At 49.6% G+C, this 14,861-nt stretch overlaps 1 protein-coding gene across 2 annotated transcripts in view; it reads left to right on the top strand.

The window, feature by feature from the left end:
- SLC30A6 (solute carrier family 30 member 6) overlaps positions 1-14,861 on the top strand; it is an 84,265-nt gene that overhangs the window by 9,350 nt on the left and 60,054 nt on the right. For both annotated transcript variants that reach the window (XM_075339457.1, XM_075339456.1), the window contains exons 4-8: positions 4,013-4,055; positions 4,347-4,412; positions 6,175-6,255; positions 7,797-7,832; positions 7,914-8,008. In XM_075339457.1, the coding sequence (XP_075195572.1) occupies positions 4,013-4,055; positions 4,347-4,412; positions 6,175-6,255; positions 7,797-7,832; positions 7,914-8,008 (321 nt within the window). The remainder of the gene's footprint in view (positions 1-4,012; positions 4,056-4,346; positions 4,413-6,174; positions 6,256-7,796; positions 7,833-7,913; positions 8,009-14,861) is intronic.

The raw sequence follows: 14,861 nt of genomic DNA, 5'->3' as shown, positions 1-14,861 counted from the left end.
GACCTAGTGATAAAAATAGTAATAAACTTGATCCACAATTGTATTCAGTTGTATAGTTACAAGTATTTGCTGATTTGACTTCTCAGGAGTTGTAATGTTTGTAGTAACATTAAGAATCACTTTAACCAATAAATTAACTGAATGGGAGTTCAGTGTTCAGCTTTTAATGAAAACAGCTAGTTTAAAGTATGTGCACACAGTGCGTTTTTATCACGTTTTTTTTATGCATTTTTTGGTGCAGTTTTCTGAAAAAACTGCATGCAAATCCTTACTCTAGCAAAGTCAATGAGAATCCTGAAGTTTTGTGCACGTTGCTTTTTTTTTTTTCTTTTACCTTGGTGCAGAAATAAATCTGCAGCATGTCCATTCTTTGTGTTTTTGCAGCGTTTTTAGAACTGTGCATAGCATGAGTTTTTTTTCTGCCAAGAAGTGTAGATTTGGTGCAGAAATTTCTGTACCAAATACTCAGTGTACGCACATAGCCTTAGTTATACCTAAAATGGGAGAAGTCTTTTCATTTAGGGTACTTTCACACTTGCGTTCAGCGCAGTCCGTCACTATGGAGAATAGCGCAGTCCGTTAACGCACTGCGCTATTCTCCATAGACTTGTATGGACGACGCACTGTAATGCAAGTGTCAGCGTTGCATCCGCTGGACGACGCAGCATTGTTATTTTGACGCTGCGTCGGGCGGAATGAACACCGCATGTAACTTTTTTTTGAGCAGCGGAAACTTTTTTTTTTTTTTTTTCACTGCGCATGCTCTTTTTTTTTAAAAAAAAATTACAGAAACTTTCTTTTGTTTCTCGGTGGCTGAGCTAAGCGCCCCCGGCATGTGAGAGCGCTCACCTGAGCACCGCCAGCATGTGAGAGCTCTCAGCTGAGCGCCCCCGGCCGCCGGCATGTGAGAGCTCTCAGCTGAGCGCCCCCGGCCGCCGGCATGTGAGAGCTCTCAGCTGAGCGCCCCCGGCCGCCGGCATGTGAGAGCTCTCAGCTGAGCGCCCCCGGCCGCCGGCATGTGAGAGCTCTCAGCTGAGTGCCCCCGGCCGCCGGCATGTGAGAGCTCTCAGCTGAGCGCCCCCGGCGTGTGAGAGCTCTCAGCTGAGCGCCCCCGGCTGCCGGCATGTGAGAGCTCTCAGCTGAGCGCCCCCGGCTGCCGGCATGTGAGAGCTCTCAGCTGAGCGCCCCCGGCTGCCGGCATGTGAGAGCTCTCAGCTGAGCGCCCCCGGCCGCCGGCATGTGAGAGCTCAGCTGAGCGCCCCCGGCCACCGGCATGTAAGAGCTCTCAGCTGACCGCCCCCGGCGTGTGAGAGCTCTCAGCTGAGCGCCCCCGGCCGCCGGCATGTGAGAGCTCTCAGCTGAGCGCCCCCCGGCCGCCGGCATGTGAGAGCTCTCAGCTGAGCGCCCCCCGGCCGCCGGCATGTGAGAGCTCTCAGCTGAGCGCCCCCCCGGCCGCCGGCATGTGAGAGCTCTCAGCTGAGCGCCCCCCGGCCGCCGGCATGTGAGAGCTCTCAGCTGAGCGCCCCCCGGCCGCCGGCATGTGAGAGCTCTCAGCTGAGCGCCCCCCGGCCGCCGGCATGTGAGAGCTCTCAGCTGAGCGCCCCCCGGCCGCCGGCATGTGAGAGCTCTCAGCTGAGCGCCCCCCGGCCGCCGGCATGTGAGAGCTCTCAGCTGAGCGCCCCCCGGCCGCCGGCATGTGAGAGCTCTCAGCTGAGCGCCCCCCGGCCGCCGGCATGTGAGAGCTCTCAGCTGAGCGCCCCCCGGCCGCCGGCATGTGAGAGCTCTCAGCTGAGCGCCCCCCGGCCGCCGGGCATGTGAGAGCTCTCAGCTGAGCGCCCCCCGGCCGCCGGCATGTGAGAGCTCTCAGCTGAGCGCCCCCCCGGCCGCCGGCATGTGAGAGCTCTCAGCTGAGCGCCCCCCCGGCCGCCGGCATGTGAGAGCTCTCAGCTGAGCGCCCCCCCGGCCGCCGGGCATGTGAGAGCTCTCAGCTGAGCGCCCCCCGGCCGCCGGCATGTGAGAGCTCTCAGCTGAGCGCCCCCCGGCCGCCGGCATGTGAGAGCTCTCAGCTGAGCGCCCCCCGGCCGCCGGCATGTGAGAGCTCTCAGCTGAGCGCCCCCCGGCCGCCGGCATGTGAGAGCTCTCAGCTGAGCGCCCGCAGCATGTGAGAGCTCTCAGCTGAGCGCCCCCGGCCGCTGGCATGTGAGAGCTCTCAGCTGAGCGCCCCCGGCCGCCGGCATGTGAGAGCTCTCAGCTGAGCGCCCCCCGGCCGCCGGCATGTGAGAGCTCTCAGCTGAGCGCCCCCCGGCCGCCGGCATGTGAGAGCTCTCAGCTGAGCGCCCCCCGGCCGCCGGCATGTGAGAGCTCTCAGCTGAGCGCCCGCAGCATGTGAGAGCTCTCAGCTGAGCGCCCCCGGCCGCTGGCATGTGAGAGCTCTCAGCTGAGTGCCCCCGGCCGCCGGCTATTGAGAGCGATCAGCTGAGCGCCCGGCCGCCGGGTGATCAGCTGATCGTTCACAATAGTCTGCTGCCGGTAAAACTGTAAAGAAGAAAAAAAAAAGCTTTCCGTTGTTTTGCAGCATCTGTTGCATCCGTTGTGCCATTATATGCAACGCATCCGTTGCATCCGTCACACAACGCAATGCAACGGATGCCGTTTAACGCAAGTGTGAAAGTAGCCTTAGGGGGTGGTGCAGTGGGAGTTATATGAAGACAAACACTTTTTCAGAATGCACAGTGTATTAAAGTGCACGAATAACCAGGTTTTTCCTATATAACCTAAAGCCAGTTCTATACTGGCACTATCAGGCTGATTCTATACATATCATTAGTTGTCAGCTCGGATGTATAGGTTTTGAAACATAAGCAAGTAAAGTTTGTAAAATCTGCAGCTTGTTGAGTGACAACAGCTGTAGCAGCTGATAGCTGGGATGGGTATTCATAGTGATTCCCTCCCCCTGTTATTTATGCTATTTCTATTATACAATTGTTTTAATTTGTGACTAAAAGGACCTGTGCTAATGTCATACCCATGTGACCAGAAGGGGCAGGGCCTCAGCCAACATAGCTGATACCAGGAAGCAAAATTTTTCTGTTGGCTGAGGCCCCACCTCTTCTAGTCACATGGATATGACATCAGAACCAGGTCCTTTTAGTCACAAACTAAAAAGATTGTGTAATAGAATTAGCATAAATAACAGGGGGAGGGAATCACTATAAATACCCACCCCAGCTATCAGCTGCTGCAGCTGCTGTCACTTGACAAGCTGCTGATTTTACAAACTTTACTTGCTTGTGTTACCAAAGCTATACGTCCGAGCTAACAACTAATGGTATGTATAGACTCAGCCTGATAGTGCCAGTATAGCACTGGCTTTAGGTTATATAGGAAAATCCTGATGATTTGTTTTAAGGTCAATCTGTCCATAGCTTCAGGCATTGTGAAATCCAGGCAGACTCCCTCGTTACTGGGAGCTATGTTTTACTGAGGTGTGTCCGAGAAAACATATTTAAAAAAGTAGTGCAGAGAGTAGTCCGGTGTAGGGCAGAGAGTAGTCCGGTGTAGGGCAGAGAGTAGTCCGGTGTAGGGCAGAGAATAGTCCGGTGGGGGCGGCTCCATCCAGCTGCTCTCTTCTGCGATATTTGAGGGACAGGTCTCTCCGTATGCGGGAATAGGGTGAGACCTGTCAGTCAAGCCAGGCTGAATGGAAAATAATCCTCCTTGGAGCCTCTCAATGGACTCTTCCTCCTTTTTCCATGTTTTAGCATTTTTCAGAAGAGAACACACTTCTATAATCTAATGAGAAACCCTTTCTAGATGTCAGAGTGACCGGTGGTTTTTGGGCAGCATAAAAACTATGGCCTGCCATGTATTCTTTCACATAAAAACTGTTGGCACGTTCCCTTTAAATTATTATGATGGGATTTGTGCAAAATCATAAAAAGTTGGATTTAGAAACCTTCTCTCAGCTCCATACTCTACCAGCGCGGTGTGACGTGTTGTCTTTCTTTTTCAGCTTTAACCGCTTATACCTACCTTACAATATTCGACCTCTTCAGGTGAGCGCTTTTAATAAAGTATAATTTTATGTTTATTAGGTGATTTGTCATATAGCAAAAAGAAATAAATCTCCCAGTGTATAATCTGGAGTAATGAATATCTGTGCCGAATGTCATCACCCTTTTCATATATTAATATTACTTTGATCTATACGTCATATTGACGGCTGAATACGGCCTCGTCTTGTTCTATCTGTCCAGCAATGTCATTAATACCCACTGTTTCGTCTATGGACTGATTGCTTTCCATTAACCCTTAAACCGTTAATCCTTCTGTCTCTATTTTCGCAGTTTAATTACGTGTTTGATAAGCTATTGGGTAATGATGAAAAAGCAAAGTCCAACATATTCTTTTGGGTACGTACTGCTTTCCTGTTATTTACCTTCTCATACTAAAAAGCTGCGCTCAAATCCAACTTAAGGGTGTTTTACAAATGTGATTTTTTTTTTTTTTTTTTTTTTTTTTTTTTTTTTATTTTGTCTTGTGGTTTCGTGACTAGTGATGATTGAGCACTACGATACTCTGGTGCATTGTCCTCGTGACAAGCAGTTTGGCTAATGGACCGGCTCTATTCGTGAGTATAATGGAAGGCAATGGGAAACTCAAGCATTTTTCCACAAGATCTTGAAATGCTCAAGCTTTCCATTGACTTCCATTATACTTGGTACGTCAGTCGAGCTCGTTCACGAGTCCAACCTACTAGTTTTGAGTACCGTGCACCTGAGTATCATAGTGCTGGATCATCACTAGTTCGTGACCTTTGACCCAACCTAATAATGAATTAGTTACTCCATTTTTTTTTTTTTTAGCTTTTTAATCCGACACTTTGTCCAGTGGATAGTTCTTTGTTTTAAAGGGGCTATAAAGGACTGAACAATAAAAGACCTATGAATATGGTGATTCATAATTATGAGGTTGGTGGGGGTCTGACACCCATCGCCAATCTTGACTTAAGATTTTCACTGGAAACAGCCACTAAGTACTTTACAGAGCTGCTGTGTTTTGCCCCGTACAGTGCTTTTATCCAGCTGCATAGATTTCAGCTGATTGATGGATTTACTGGATGTCAGACACCCCACCAATCTCATATTGATTAATTATACTATAAATGGGTCATTAATTGTTCAGTCCTCGACAGACCCTTTAAGGCTGCACTTTGACTTCAGTTCTGCAATGGATCTAGACTTCTACTTTCTTTTCTTTCCTCTGGTCTTATAGACTTAAATGAGTTGTCCCCTTTCAGGAAGCATTGCTTATAATTAAAAAAAAAAAAAAGAAGAAGAAAGAACAAGTATTACCATTCCTGGGTCCAATACTGAGTGACCGCTCCTTTCTACTGTTGTCCAGTATTACGGTGCTGGCGTCACAGAGCTGCAGCCAATCATTGAGCTCCGAGATTCTGCTTATGGTGATGTATAAAGCGACTGAGCTCACTGATTGGATGATGCACTATTAACGTGATGTCAGTGCCGCAAACTGCACTCTGGGACCAACATTTTTTGAAAGGGGACAATCCCTTTAACACCCTGAAGAGAAATTCCCAAACTGCATTTTAAGGCCCAGTCACACACCACAACTTTCCAGAGATCCCGACAACGATATGTCCCGATAAGGATCGCTGGTAAGTCGCTGGGAGGTCGCTGGTGAGATGTCACACAGACCTTACCAACGACACAGTAACGATACAGGTCGCAGTAGCGACCTGTATAACGATCTCGGCGGTCATTGGGACCCTGTCACACAGGACATCGCCTTTGAAGAAACTGTGACTCTGCAACAATCTCATTAGCGTTCTCGTTGTGTGTGACGGGGACTTTAGATACGTATCTCATCTCTAGGTAGATGGGAGACAGATTTACTCTGACACGTGATCGGCTTTTCACTGTTTCCAGTGTAAAATAATAATGGCCGGTGGTCCTGTCTTGAGCCCTATCTCATATTATAAGAGAAGTTTGCTGATCATCTGCTGTTCAGAAAAATGTTTATTTATCTGCTAAAATCCAGTGACCGAACCAACAAGGAAATCACACAAAATCATACATCCCATATGTTTTAATAAAAATTAGCAAATGTGAATGTTTGTTTTCTTTAATTTTTTAATATTTATTTAATTTTCAGATTTGAAAGGTTTGAAGTGTTAGCAGTTTTCGCATCCACAGTTCTGGCACAGCTGGGAGCGCTCTTCATATTAAAAGAGAGGTATACACCCCGAATGTCCGAACGTAGATGCTTAGTCTGGACCCCACAACGTGAAATCACAGGCTAAATAATAACTGCTGTTACTGACTGATCACAATGGTTCATGATGATGTTAATAAAAATAATTATCCCTTTGGTCACTATAAGCTGCTTGTCACTGTTGTGGTTTTAGTATAAACCTTATACGTAAATACTTTTATGTCCAAAGTCTTTTTTGGATATAAAAGTATTTACATAGATTTTTCTTGTTAATACTGTACCACAATACAGTGGAACCTTGGTTTACGAGTACAATCCGTTCTGGGAGTGTGCATGTAAACCAAGTTACTCGTCTGGCAAAGCAAAATTTCCCATAGGAAATAATGTAAGCTCAGACACTTCATTCCACAACTTGTGCAATGTCCCATCCTGGTCCCCTATTGTGCCATTCCACACATGCACAAACACACACACACACACACACACACACACACACACATTATGCTCCTTCAGTTCCATTGCCGGCTTCCTGGTTCTTGTAGTTCGCTGGTACAGGATGTGTATCGGGTAACCATCGCGACCGATGCCGGAGCTTCCACTGCCAGAGCGCTGATGTCAAAGGCATGAGCCGCTTGTCTCTGATTGGTCAGCGCGCTGCCTTTGAGAAGCGGCTTACAGCTGAAGTTCCTCCATCGGCGCAATGGTTACCCGATACACATCCTGTAGCGGCGGACTACAAGAACCAGGAGGCTGGCGATGGAACAGAAGGTAAGGTGAGCATAATATGTGTGTGCGTGTTTGTGTGGACTGCAAGAGCGGGTCAGAGCGCGGTGAAAGTACGGAACCGGAAGTGTGTGCGGTGAGTATTTGCTCGTACAGCAAAGCTTGCTCGTAAACTGAGTTACAAATTTACAGCAAGCTTTGCTCGTATAGCGAAATGCACGCAAACTGGGTTACTCGGAAACCGAGATTCCACTGTATAAGTTTTGATTGTGCAGCATAGCAGTGTGCATCTTAGGCCATGTTCACACAGGTGCATTTTTGGTGCCTTTTTTTTTTGCAAAGCTGGTTGCGAACAAGTTATAGCCTATCTGCAGGGTAAATGTTGATGGGTGGAGGTCTGACTACTGGGACCTGCACAGATTTTCAGAGAGAAGATTTAAAACCCCGTGTTAGAATTGAGCTGCACTACACGTGCTTGATCTGCGCACCATTAATTTCCAGTGGGGCTGCCGAGCGCTGCGCTTGTCTTTCTGTCAGCCCTTTAGAGAATGAAGAGAGCGGCACTCAGCATCCCACCTCCCCCACCATCTTGTAACAAGGATAAAAGTAAATTGGTGATGAAAATTTGCCGATTTGTCAATGGGCGAGTTACTACCTGACCATGGCAGCAGCATCTTTTGTGTCCTTTTTGGGGGCACAAGAGGCGCTACAATGGGCTGACCACTATCTCCTGTACAGACGGCTTACCTCCTGTACCTGGTATATACTCAGTCAGTGGTAATTTTAGTGCATGAAACAAGACTCATCCACAATTGTTTAATAGATATATATTTTTTCAGTGCTGAAAGATTTTTGGAGCAACCAGAGATCCACACGTAAGTGATTCTTCTTTGCTTACTCATGTTGGTATGGCTGCACAGTATGGCTGATACTATGTTATTTCTCTGTTCTTCTAGGGGTCGTCTACTTGTGGGAACATTTGTGGCCCTATTTTTCAATCTGTTCACCATGCTTTCAGTTAGGAATAAACCGTTTGTGTATGTTTCAGAAGGTAAGTGATATTACTATGTACAGATTTCCTCTGAACGTCTGGGGTCGAAAAGGGAGATTGTGCTACAATCCTCAGTTCTGTGTTATGTGCTTGGCAGTGAAGCCCCCTACCCCCAATGACTAATATATATGTGGACTGTCTTCTGCATTTATATTAACTCAGGTTTATAAAGGCATTGTATATGTGAAGCCTGCGGAAAGTACGAGACTGCATATCATGGGTGCCACAGTAATGCTGCATTTTGGATTTAGTCTGCCCTAGAAGAAAGTTTTTTGGGGTAAATGCTGTACCTCAGTAATACGGCACCTGATAGAATATGGCGGCTTTTTTTAATGTTACATGTATGGCTACTCTGGGGAATGTTCACACATGGCATTTTTGCAGCATTTTTTTTTCTCCACCCAACACCTTCACACTTAGGCTAGTTTCACACATCCGGCTTTTCGCCGGTTTGCCGGATTCGGCGCACTCCAGTACAGTGTATACAGTACAATGACAGCGCCGCAACTTCCGGGTCACATGTTCCAGTCACATGACAGGACGGTTTCACACATCCGGCTTGTCGCCGGATTCGGCGCACGCCAGTACAGTGTATACAGTACAATGGCAGTGCGACAAGCGCCGGTACATGTGACCCGGAAGTTGCGGCGCTGTCATTGTACTGTATACACTGTACTGGCGTGCGCCGAATCAGGCAAACCGGCGACAAGCCGGATGTGTGAAACCGGCCTTAGCATTAAAAACACTGATTAGTAAATGCCACTTGTTGCTGCTTTTTATCTGTATTTTTCAGGCAGATTACGTGTGATTTGTCTAACATACGTGTTAATAAATTAGTTTTGTTCACCAAAAAGGCAGCAAAAATGTCATGCTTTCATTTTTGAAGCTTCACATTACTTTCAATGGGTTAAAAAACACTGAAAGAATTGACATGATGAATAGTCTCAAATTCTGCAGTGCTCATAATTTAGGGGAAAAAAAAAATCTGCCTGTGCACGAGATTTCTGAAGTCTTTTTTTCTTCGGCGCTCTATTGGGAGACCCAGACGATTGGGGTATAGCTACTGCCCTCCGGAGGCCACACAAAGCACTACACTAAAAAGTGCAAGGCCCCTCCCCTTCTGGCTATACCCCCCCGTGGTATCACGGGTTCTCCAGTTTTAGCTTTGTGTGCGAAGGAGGTCAGACATCCATGCATAGCTCCACAGATTTTAGTCAGCAGCAGCTGCTGACTATGTCGGATGGAAGAAAAGAGGGCCCATGTAGGGCCCCCAGCATGCTCCCTTCTCACCCGTGGATGGTGTTGTAAGGTTGAGGTACTTATTGCTAGTACAGAGGCTGGAGCCCACATGCTGTTTTCCTTCCCCATCCCCATGAGGGGCTCTGGGTGAAGTGGGATCTTACCGGTCTCCAGGCACAGAGACCGAGCTCCATCCACAGACCCAAAAGAACCTGCTGGATATGGAGCTGAGTATCGTCAGGGACAGGGCCCTGCTACATCAAGGTACTCTGTGTTCCCATGCACATCGCGCCCACACACACCAGCATTGCTGGGAGTGTTAGTGCGCCGGGGACAACAGCGCGGAGCGCTGGTGCTATTATTCACTGCAGCTTTGCTGAGTGAATTTATGTATTGAAAACGGCCGCGCCGGCCGCTGCTGGTTGTTTTTTTACATTGTGGCGCGGCTGGGACTTGTGGTGCGCCGGGGGACTTCGGCGTCGGCCGTGCACATAGGACGGCCGCGCTTATTACTAGAGTCCCCGGCTTTGCGGCCTAGTTTTCGTTTCGTTCCCGCCCCAGCCCTGCCAGTCAGAGGAGGGGCGGGACGCTGTACAGTAGCTCAGCGCAGGGAGCTGGAGTCTGCTTTGCATTCTCCAGCCCCCTCTCACTGAACACAGTGAGACGCCGGGTTCCCGCTCTTGGCTGGGGCTCGCCCACGGCCCGCCCCTCTGCACAGGACGGGGAAGAGAAGCCGGCAGCCATTATGGTTTCCACTCTGGGAGAACGGAACCAGTCACAGGTTTTTGGGCGACCTCGCACCCGCTCTTGTGCGGGCGGTAAGCAACTGACACCACTAATGCTGAAGTGGGCTTTTGGGCTGTGTGCTGATATGCTATGCACTGTACTGTACTGTCGCTATTCTGGGCAACAGCAGCAAATAAGCAATGCTGCTGAGGCACAAGCTTTCAATGCTTCTTCGTTTGCATGTGCTGCAGTGTTTACTGTCAGATTGGGCAACAGCAGCAGTAGAGCAATTTGTGCTAAGGCACAAGCTTTCAATGCTGCTTCGCTTGCATGTGCTGCACGGTTTATTGTTATGATATACATTCACTGTATGTCGCTATTCTTGGCTAATGCGCCCAGATAAACAGACAAAAGCAGCAGTAGAGCAATGGTGCTACGGCACAAGTTTTCAATGCTGCTTGACTTGCATTGGCTGCAGTGTTTACTGTCATGCTTGTATGCTATACATTCACTGTATGTCGCTATCCTTGGCTAATGTTCCTGGATAAATAGACAACAGCAGCAGAAAGGCTAGGGTGCTAACGCGCAAGCTTTCAATGCTGCTTGGATTGCATGGGCTGCAGTGTTTACTGTCATGCTGTATGCTATACATTCACTGTATGTCGCTATCCTTGTCTCATGCTCCTAGATAAATAGACAACAGCAGCAGAAGAGCAAATGTGCCAAGCCACAAGTTTTCAATGCTGCGTGTACTACATGTGCTGAAGTGTTTATTTGTACTTCATGCTTGTATGACTATTCACTGTACGGTCGCTATCCTCGGCTAGGCTCTTAGATAGCTAGACAACAACAGCAGAAAAAGACAAGTTGCCAATGCACGGGCTTTCTATGCTGCTTGTACTGCATGTCATACGGTTTCAGGACCCCCAGTGCGTGCAATTGCTCAACCGGGGTCTCTGCTATATGTGGCCAAAGGAACCACCTGTGATCTCTGTCCAGAGACAGGGACGAAGTTGCAGTTTTTCCGCTGATATATTGTCTGTGACTATGACTGACATCTTACAGACTTTGCACCCCAAGCAGACCGTGGGCAATATGGTTGCAATGACCCTGGCCGCCCTGATCTGGAGCATCTCAAGGCGCCAGAGTGATTCCAGGCATCCCAGAGAGCAGGCATCCGACACGGTCGACAGTCCCAGATGGCCTAAGCGGGCTCGCTGGCATTAGCCCTCGACTACATCACTGGGCAAGGTCCCAGCTGGAGTACTCTCTGTACGATGAGGCAGACGTAGCTGTTCAGGACTCTGTTCCTGAGACCGCTCTCAATCCGGATACACCGGATGGTGACGCTATAGTGAATAATCTTATTGCGTCCATCAACGAAAGGTTGGGTATTTCTCCCTCAACTCCTCCAGTGGAGGGGTCAGCTTCACAGCAAGAGAAATCTCTATATATTGAGTACTTGTTTAGCACTCTGACTCCAGAGACGCAGTCCAGAAACGACACGCTTATCACGATAAGCGTTTCTCCGACCGTATTAATGAGACACGTGTCGCTCCCCCTGACGTGGTCAAGCGCTAGACCCAGTATCCAAATGTGGATCCCCCAATCTCCAGGCTTGTGGCTAGATCTATAGTTGCAGTGGAAGATGGGACTTCACTTAAAGATGCCATTGACAGACAGATAGCCCTCTGGTTGCAATCTGTCTATGAAGCTATCGGCAGGTCGGCTGCTCCGGCAGTCGCAGCCGTGAAGGCACTCCAAGCTATTTCAGCTAGTATTGCGCAGAGGGTCGCTGTCACAGGTACTCTCGGTCCCAGCAGCGTCTTTAACTCGCAATGTCGGCATGGCGAATCATGCTGTTATTGCTGTCCGAGACTCTACGAGCCGGACGTCAGTGGCATCCGCCAACTCCGTGTTTTTACGCAGAGGCTAGTAGTTGAGAGATTGGAACAGAGGCTGCTTCCAACGAAGTGCTTAACCAGGTTGCCTTTATCTAGTGATAGTCTGTTGGTAAGGGTTGAATGAAATCATTCAACTATCCAAGACGACTCAAAAAGCCCAGAAGGGCATAGATTCCTAGCGGGCTCAATTCACGCCCGGGGAAGGCAGCCGGAGGATCCGCTACCAAAGCGTTTTCCTCATAATTTTCAGCCCTCTCACTCCGCAACCGCGGGGGGGCAGACTCCCCCGCTTTAGCGGCATTTACCTACCGCAGGTTGAGGGCCTGTGAGTGAGAGTCAGTTTGTTTCAAACTACCGCACCGACCGAGCCGAGGCTCTTCTGCAGGCGGAAAGAGCGGTAATCCCTGTTCCTCTTCAGGAACCAGATACGCATTTTGCCCCGACCTGGTCGTGGTGCCAAAATAGGACGGCTCCTTCCGTCCCGTTCTGGACTTTATACTGCTTAACGAGCACGTGAAAACCAGGCGGTTCCGGATGGCATCACTCCGCTCCGTCATTGCCTCTCTGTCTCAAGGAGTTTTCCTAGCTTCAATAGACATCAGGATGCTTATCTACACGTGCCGATTGCTCCGAGGCACCGGCGTTGGCTACGATTCGTTATTAAAGACGAGAATATTTCGTTTCGTAGCCATACCCTTTGGCTGGCGACAGCCCCACGGGTGTTCACCAAGTTCGTGGCAGCAGAGGGAGCAGTCCCGCGCTCTCACGGTCACTCTGTGATCCTTTACTTGGGTAATCTACTGGTCAAGGCACTCTCCTTTACAAGCATGCCAACACAACCTGAACATGGCGCTGGACCCTTCCCGGAGTTTCGGGTGGGTCTTCAACTTTTCAAGGTTGAACCCAATCGCTGGCATCTCCTGGAGAGTTTTCACACTCTCTCAGCGATAGTGAAGCTTCCGCTGGACAAACAGCGTTCACTACAGACGAGGGGACAGTCTCTCCTTCAAGGAGGCGCCTCATCCAGAGGCGAGTTTTAGCTTTTCCAGACGGTCAAAGACCATCTTCAGAGGAGTCCACTCTTCAACTCAGTGGTCTGGAGCTCTGGGCAGTGTATCTTGCACTGCAAGCCTTCCTGCAGTGGCTGGAATGCAAATAGATCCGAATTCAGTCGGACTATCCACAGCGGTGGCATACACCAACCACCAAGGCGGACTACGCAGTCGACAAGACTCCCAAGAGGTCCGGCGGATTCTGCTATGGGTAGAAGACAGAGCATACACCATATCAGCTGTTCACATCCCGGGCGTACGACACTAGGAAGCAGACTTCCTCAGTCGCCAGGGCGTGGACGCAGGGGAATGGGCTCTGCACCCGTTTGTTTGCAAGAATTCTGTAGACGCAGGATGAAGACGGACGTCGACGTCATGGCTTCTCGGCAACAACAAGGTCCTGATTTTCATGACGCGGTCTTACGATCAAAGAGCTCTGGCGACAGGCGCCTTGGCTCAGGATTGGTCACAGTTCCAGCTACCGATTGCTGCCACACCATCCTCGTCGCCCCAGACTGGCCGGGGAGGTCGTGGTACCGTGATCTGTGGCATCTCACCGTCGGTCGACCGTGAGCACGACGTCATTGCCACCATGAGACGGGCTAGCCAGCCGCGGTCTGCCAAGATCTACCACAACTCGTGGAAGATATTCTTATCTTAGTGTTCTGCTCAGGGAGGGTCTCCCTGGCCATTTGCATTGCCTACTTTGCCTTCCCTCCTGCAATCTGGTTGGGAAAGAGGTTGGTCGCTCGGCTCCCTTTAAGGGCAAGTCTCGGCACTATCCGTGTTCTTTTCAGAAGCGTCTAGCACGTCTTCCTAAGGTGCGCACGTTACTACAGGGGGTTTGTCATATTGTGCCCCCGTACAAGCGGCCGTTAGATCCATGGGATCTGAACAGGGTACTAGTTGCTCTCCAGAAGCCGCATTTCGAGCCTCTGAGGGAAGTTTCCCTTTCGCGCCTGTCACAGAAAGTGGCCTTTCTGGTTGCGATCACGTCGCTTCGGCGAGTGTCTAAGCTGGCGGCTCTGTCATTCAAGGCTCCCTTCCTAGTGTTCCACCAGGACAAGGTAGTGCTGCGCCCCATTCAGGAGTTTCTCCCTAAGGTTGTATCCGCGTTTCTTCTTAATCAGGATATACCCTTTCCTTCCTTTTTGTTCTCATCCGGTTCTCCGGTATGAAAAGGATTTACAGTTGTTAGTTCTGGTGAGAGCACTCAGAATCTACATTTCCCGCACGGCGCCCATGCGCCGCTCTGATGCATTTTTTGTCCTTGTCGCTGGTACGCGCAAGGGGTTGCAGGTTTCTAAAGCCACCATGGCTCGATGGATCAAAGAACCAATTCTTGAAGACTTCCGTTCTGCGGGGCTTCCGGTTCCTTCAGGGCTGAAGGTCCATTCTACCAGAGCCGTAGGTGCGTTTTGGGCATTACGACACCAGGCTACGGCTCAACAGGTGTGCCAGGCAGCTACCTGGTCGAGCCTGCACATTTTTCACCAAACATTATCAGGTGCATACCTATGCTTCGGCGGACGCCAGCCTAGGTAGAAGAGCCCTGCAGGTGGCAGTGGCTTCCCCATAGGGGAGGGCTGTCTTGCAGCTCTAACATGAGGTATTTCTTTACCCACCCAGGGACAGCTTTTGGACGTCCCAATCGTCTGGGTCTCCCAATAGAGCGCCGAAGAAGAAGGGAATTTTGTTACTTACCGTAAATTCCTTTTCTTCTAGCTCTTATTGGGAGACCCAGCACCCGCCCTGTTGTCCTTCGGGATTTTTTTGTTGTTTGCGGGTACACATGTTGTTCATGTTGAACGGTTTTTCAGTTCTCCGATGTTACTCGGAGTTAATTTGTTTAAACCAGTTATTGGCTTTCCTCCTTCTTGCTTTGGCACTAAAACTGGAGAACCCGTGATACCACGGGGGGGTATAGCCAGA

The sequence above is a fragment of the Anomaloglossus baeobatrachus genome, chromosome 3 (assembly GCF_048569485.1).
Source record: "Anomaloglossus baeobatrachus isolate aAnoBae1 chromosome 3, aAnoBae1.hap1, whole genome shotgun sequence".
NCBI lineage: Eukaryota > Metazoa > Chordata > Amphibia > Anura > Aromobatidae > Anomaloglossus > Anomaloglossus baeobatrachus.
Note: the sequence above shows the minus strand (reverse complement) of the source record. Positions and strands in the feature narration are given on the sequence as shown.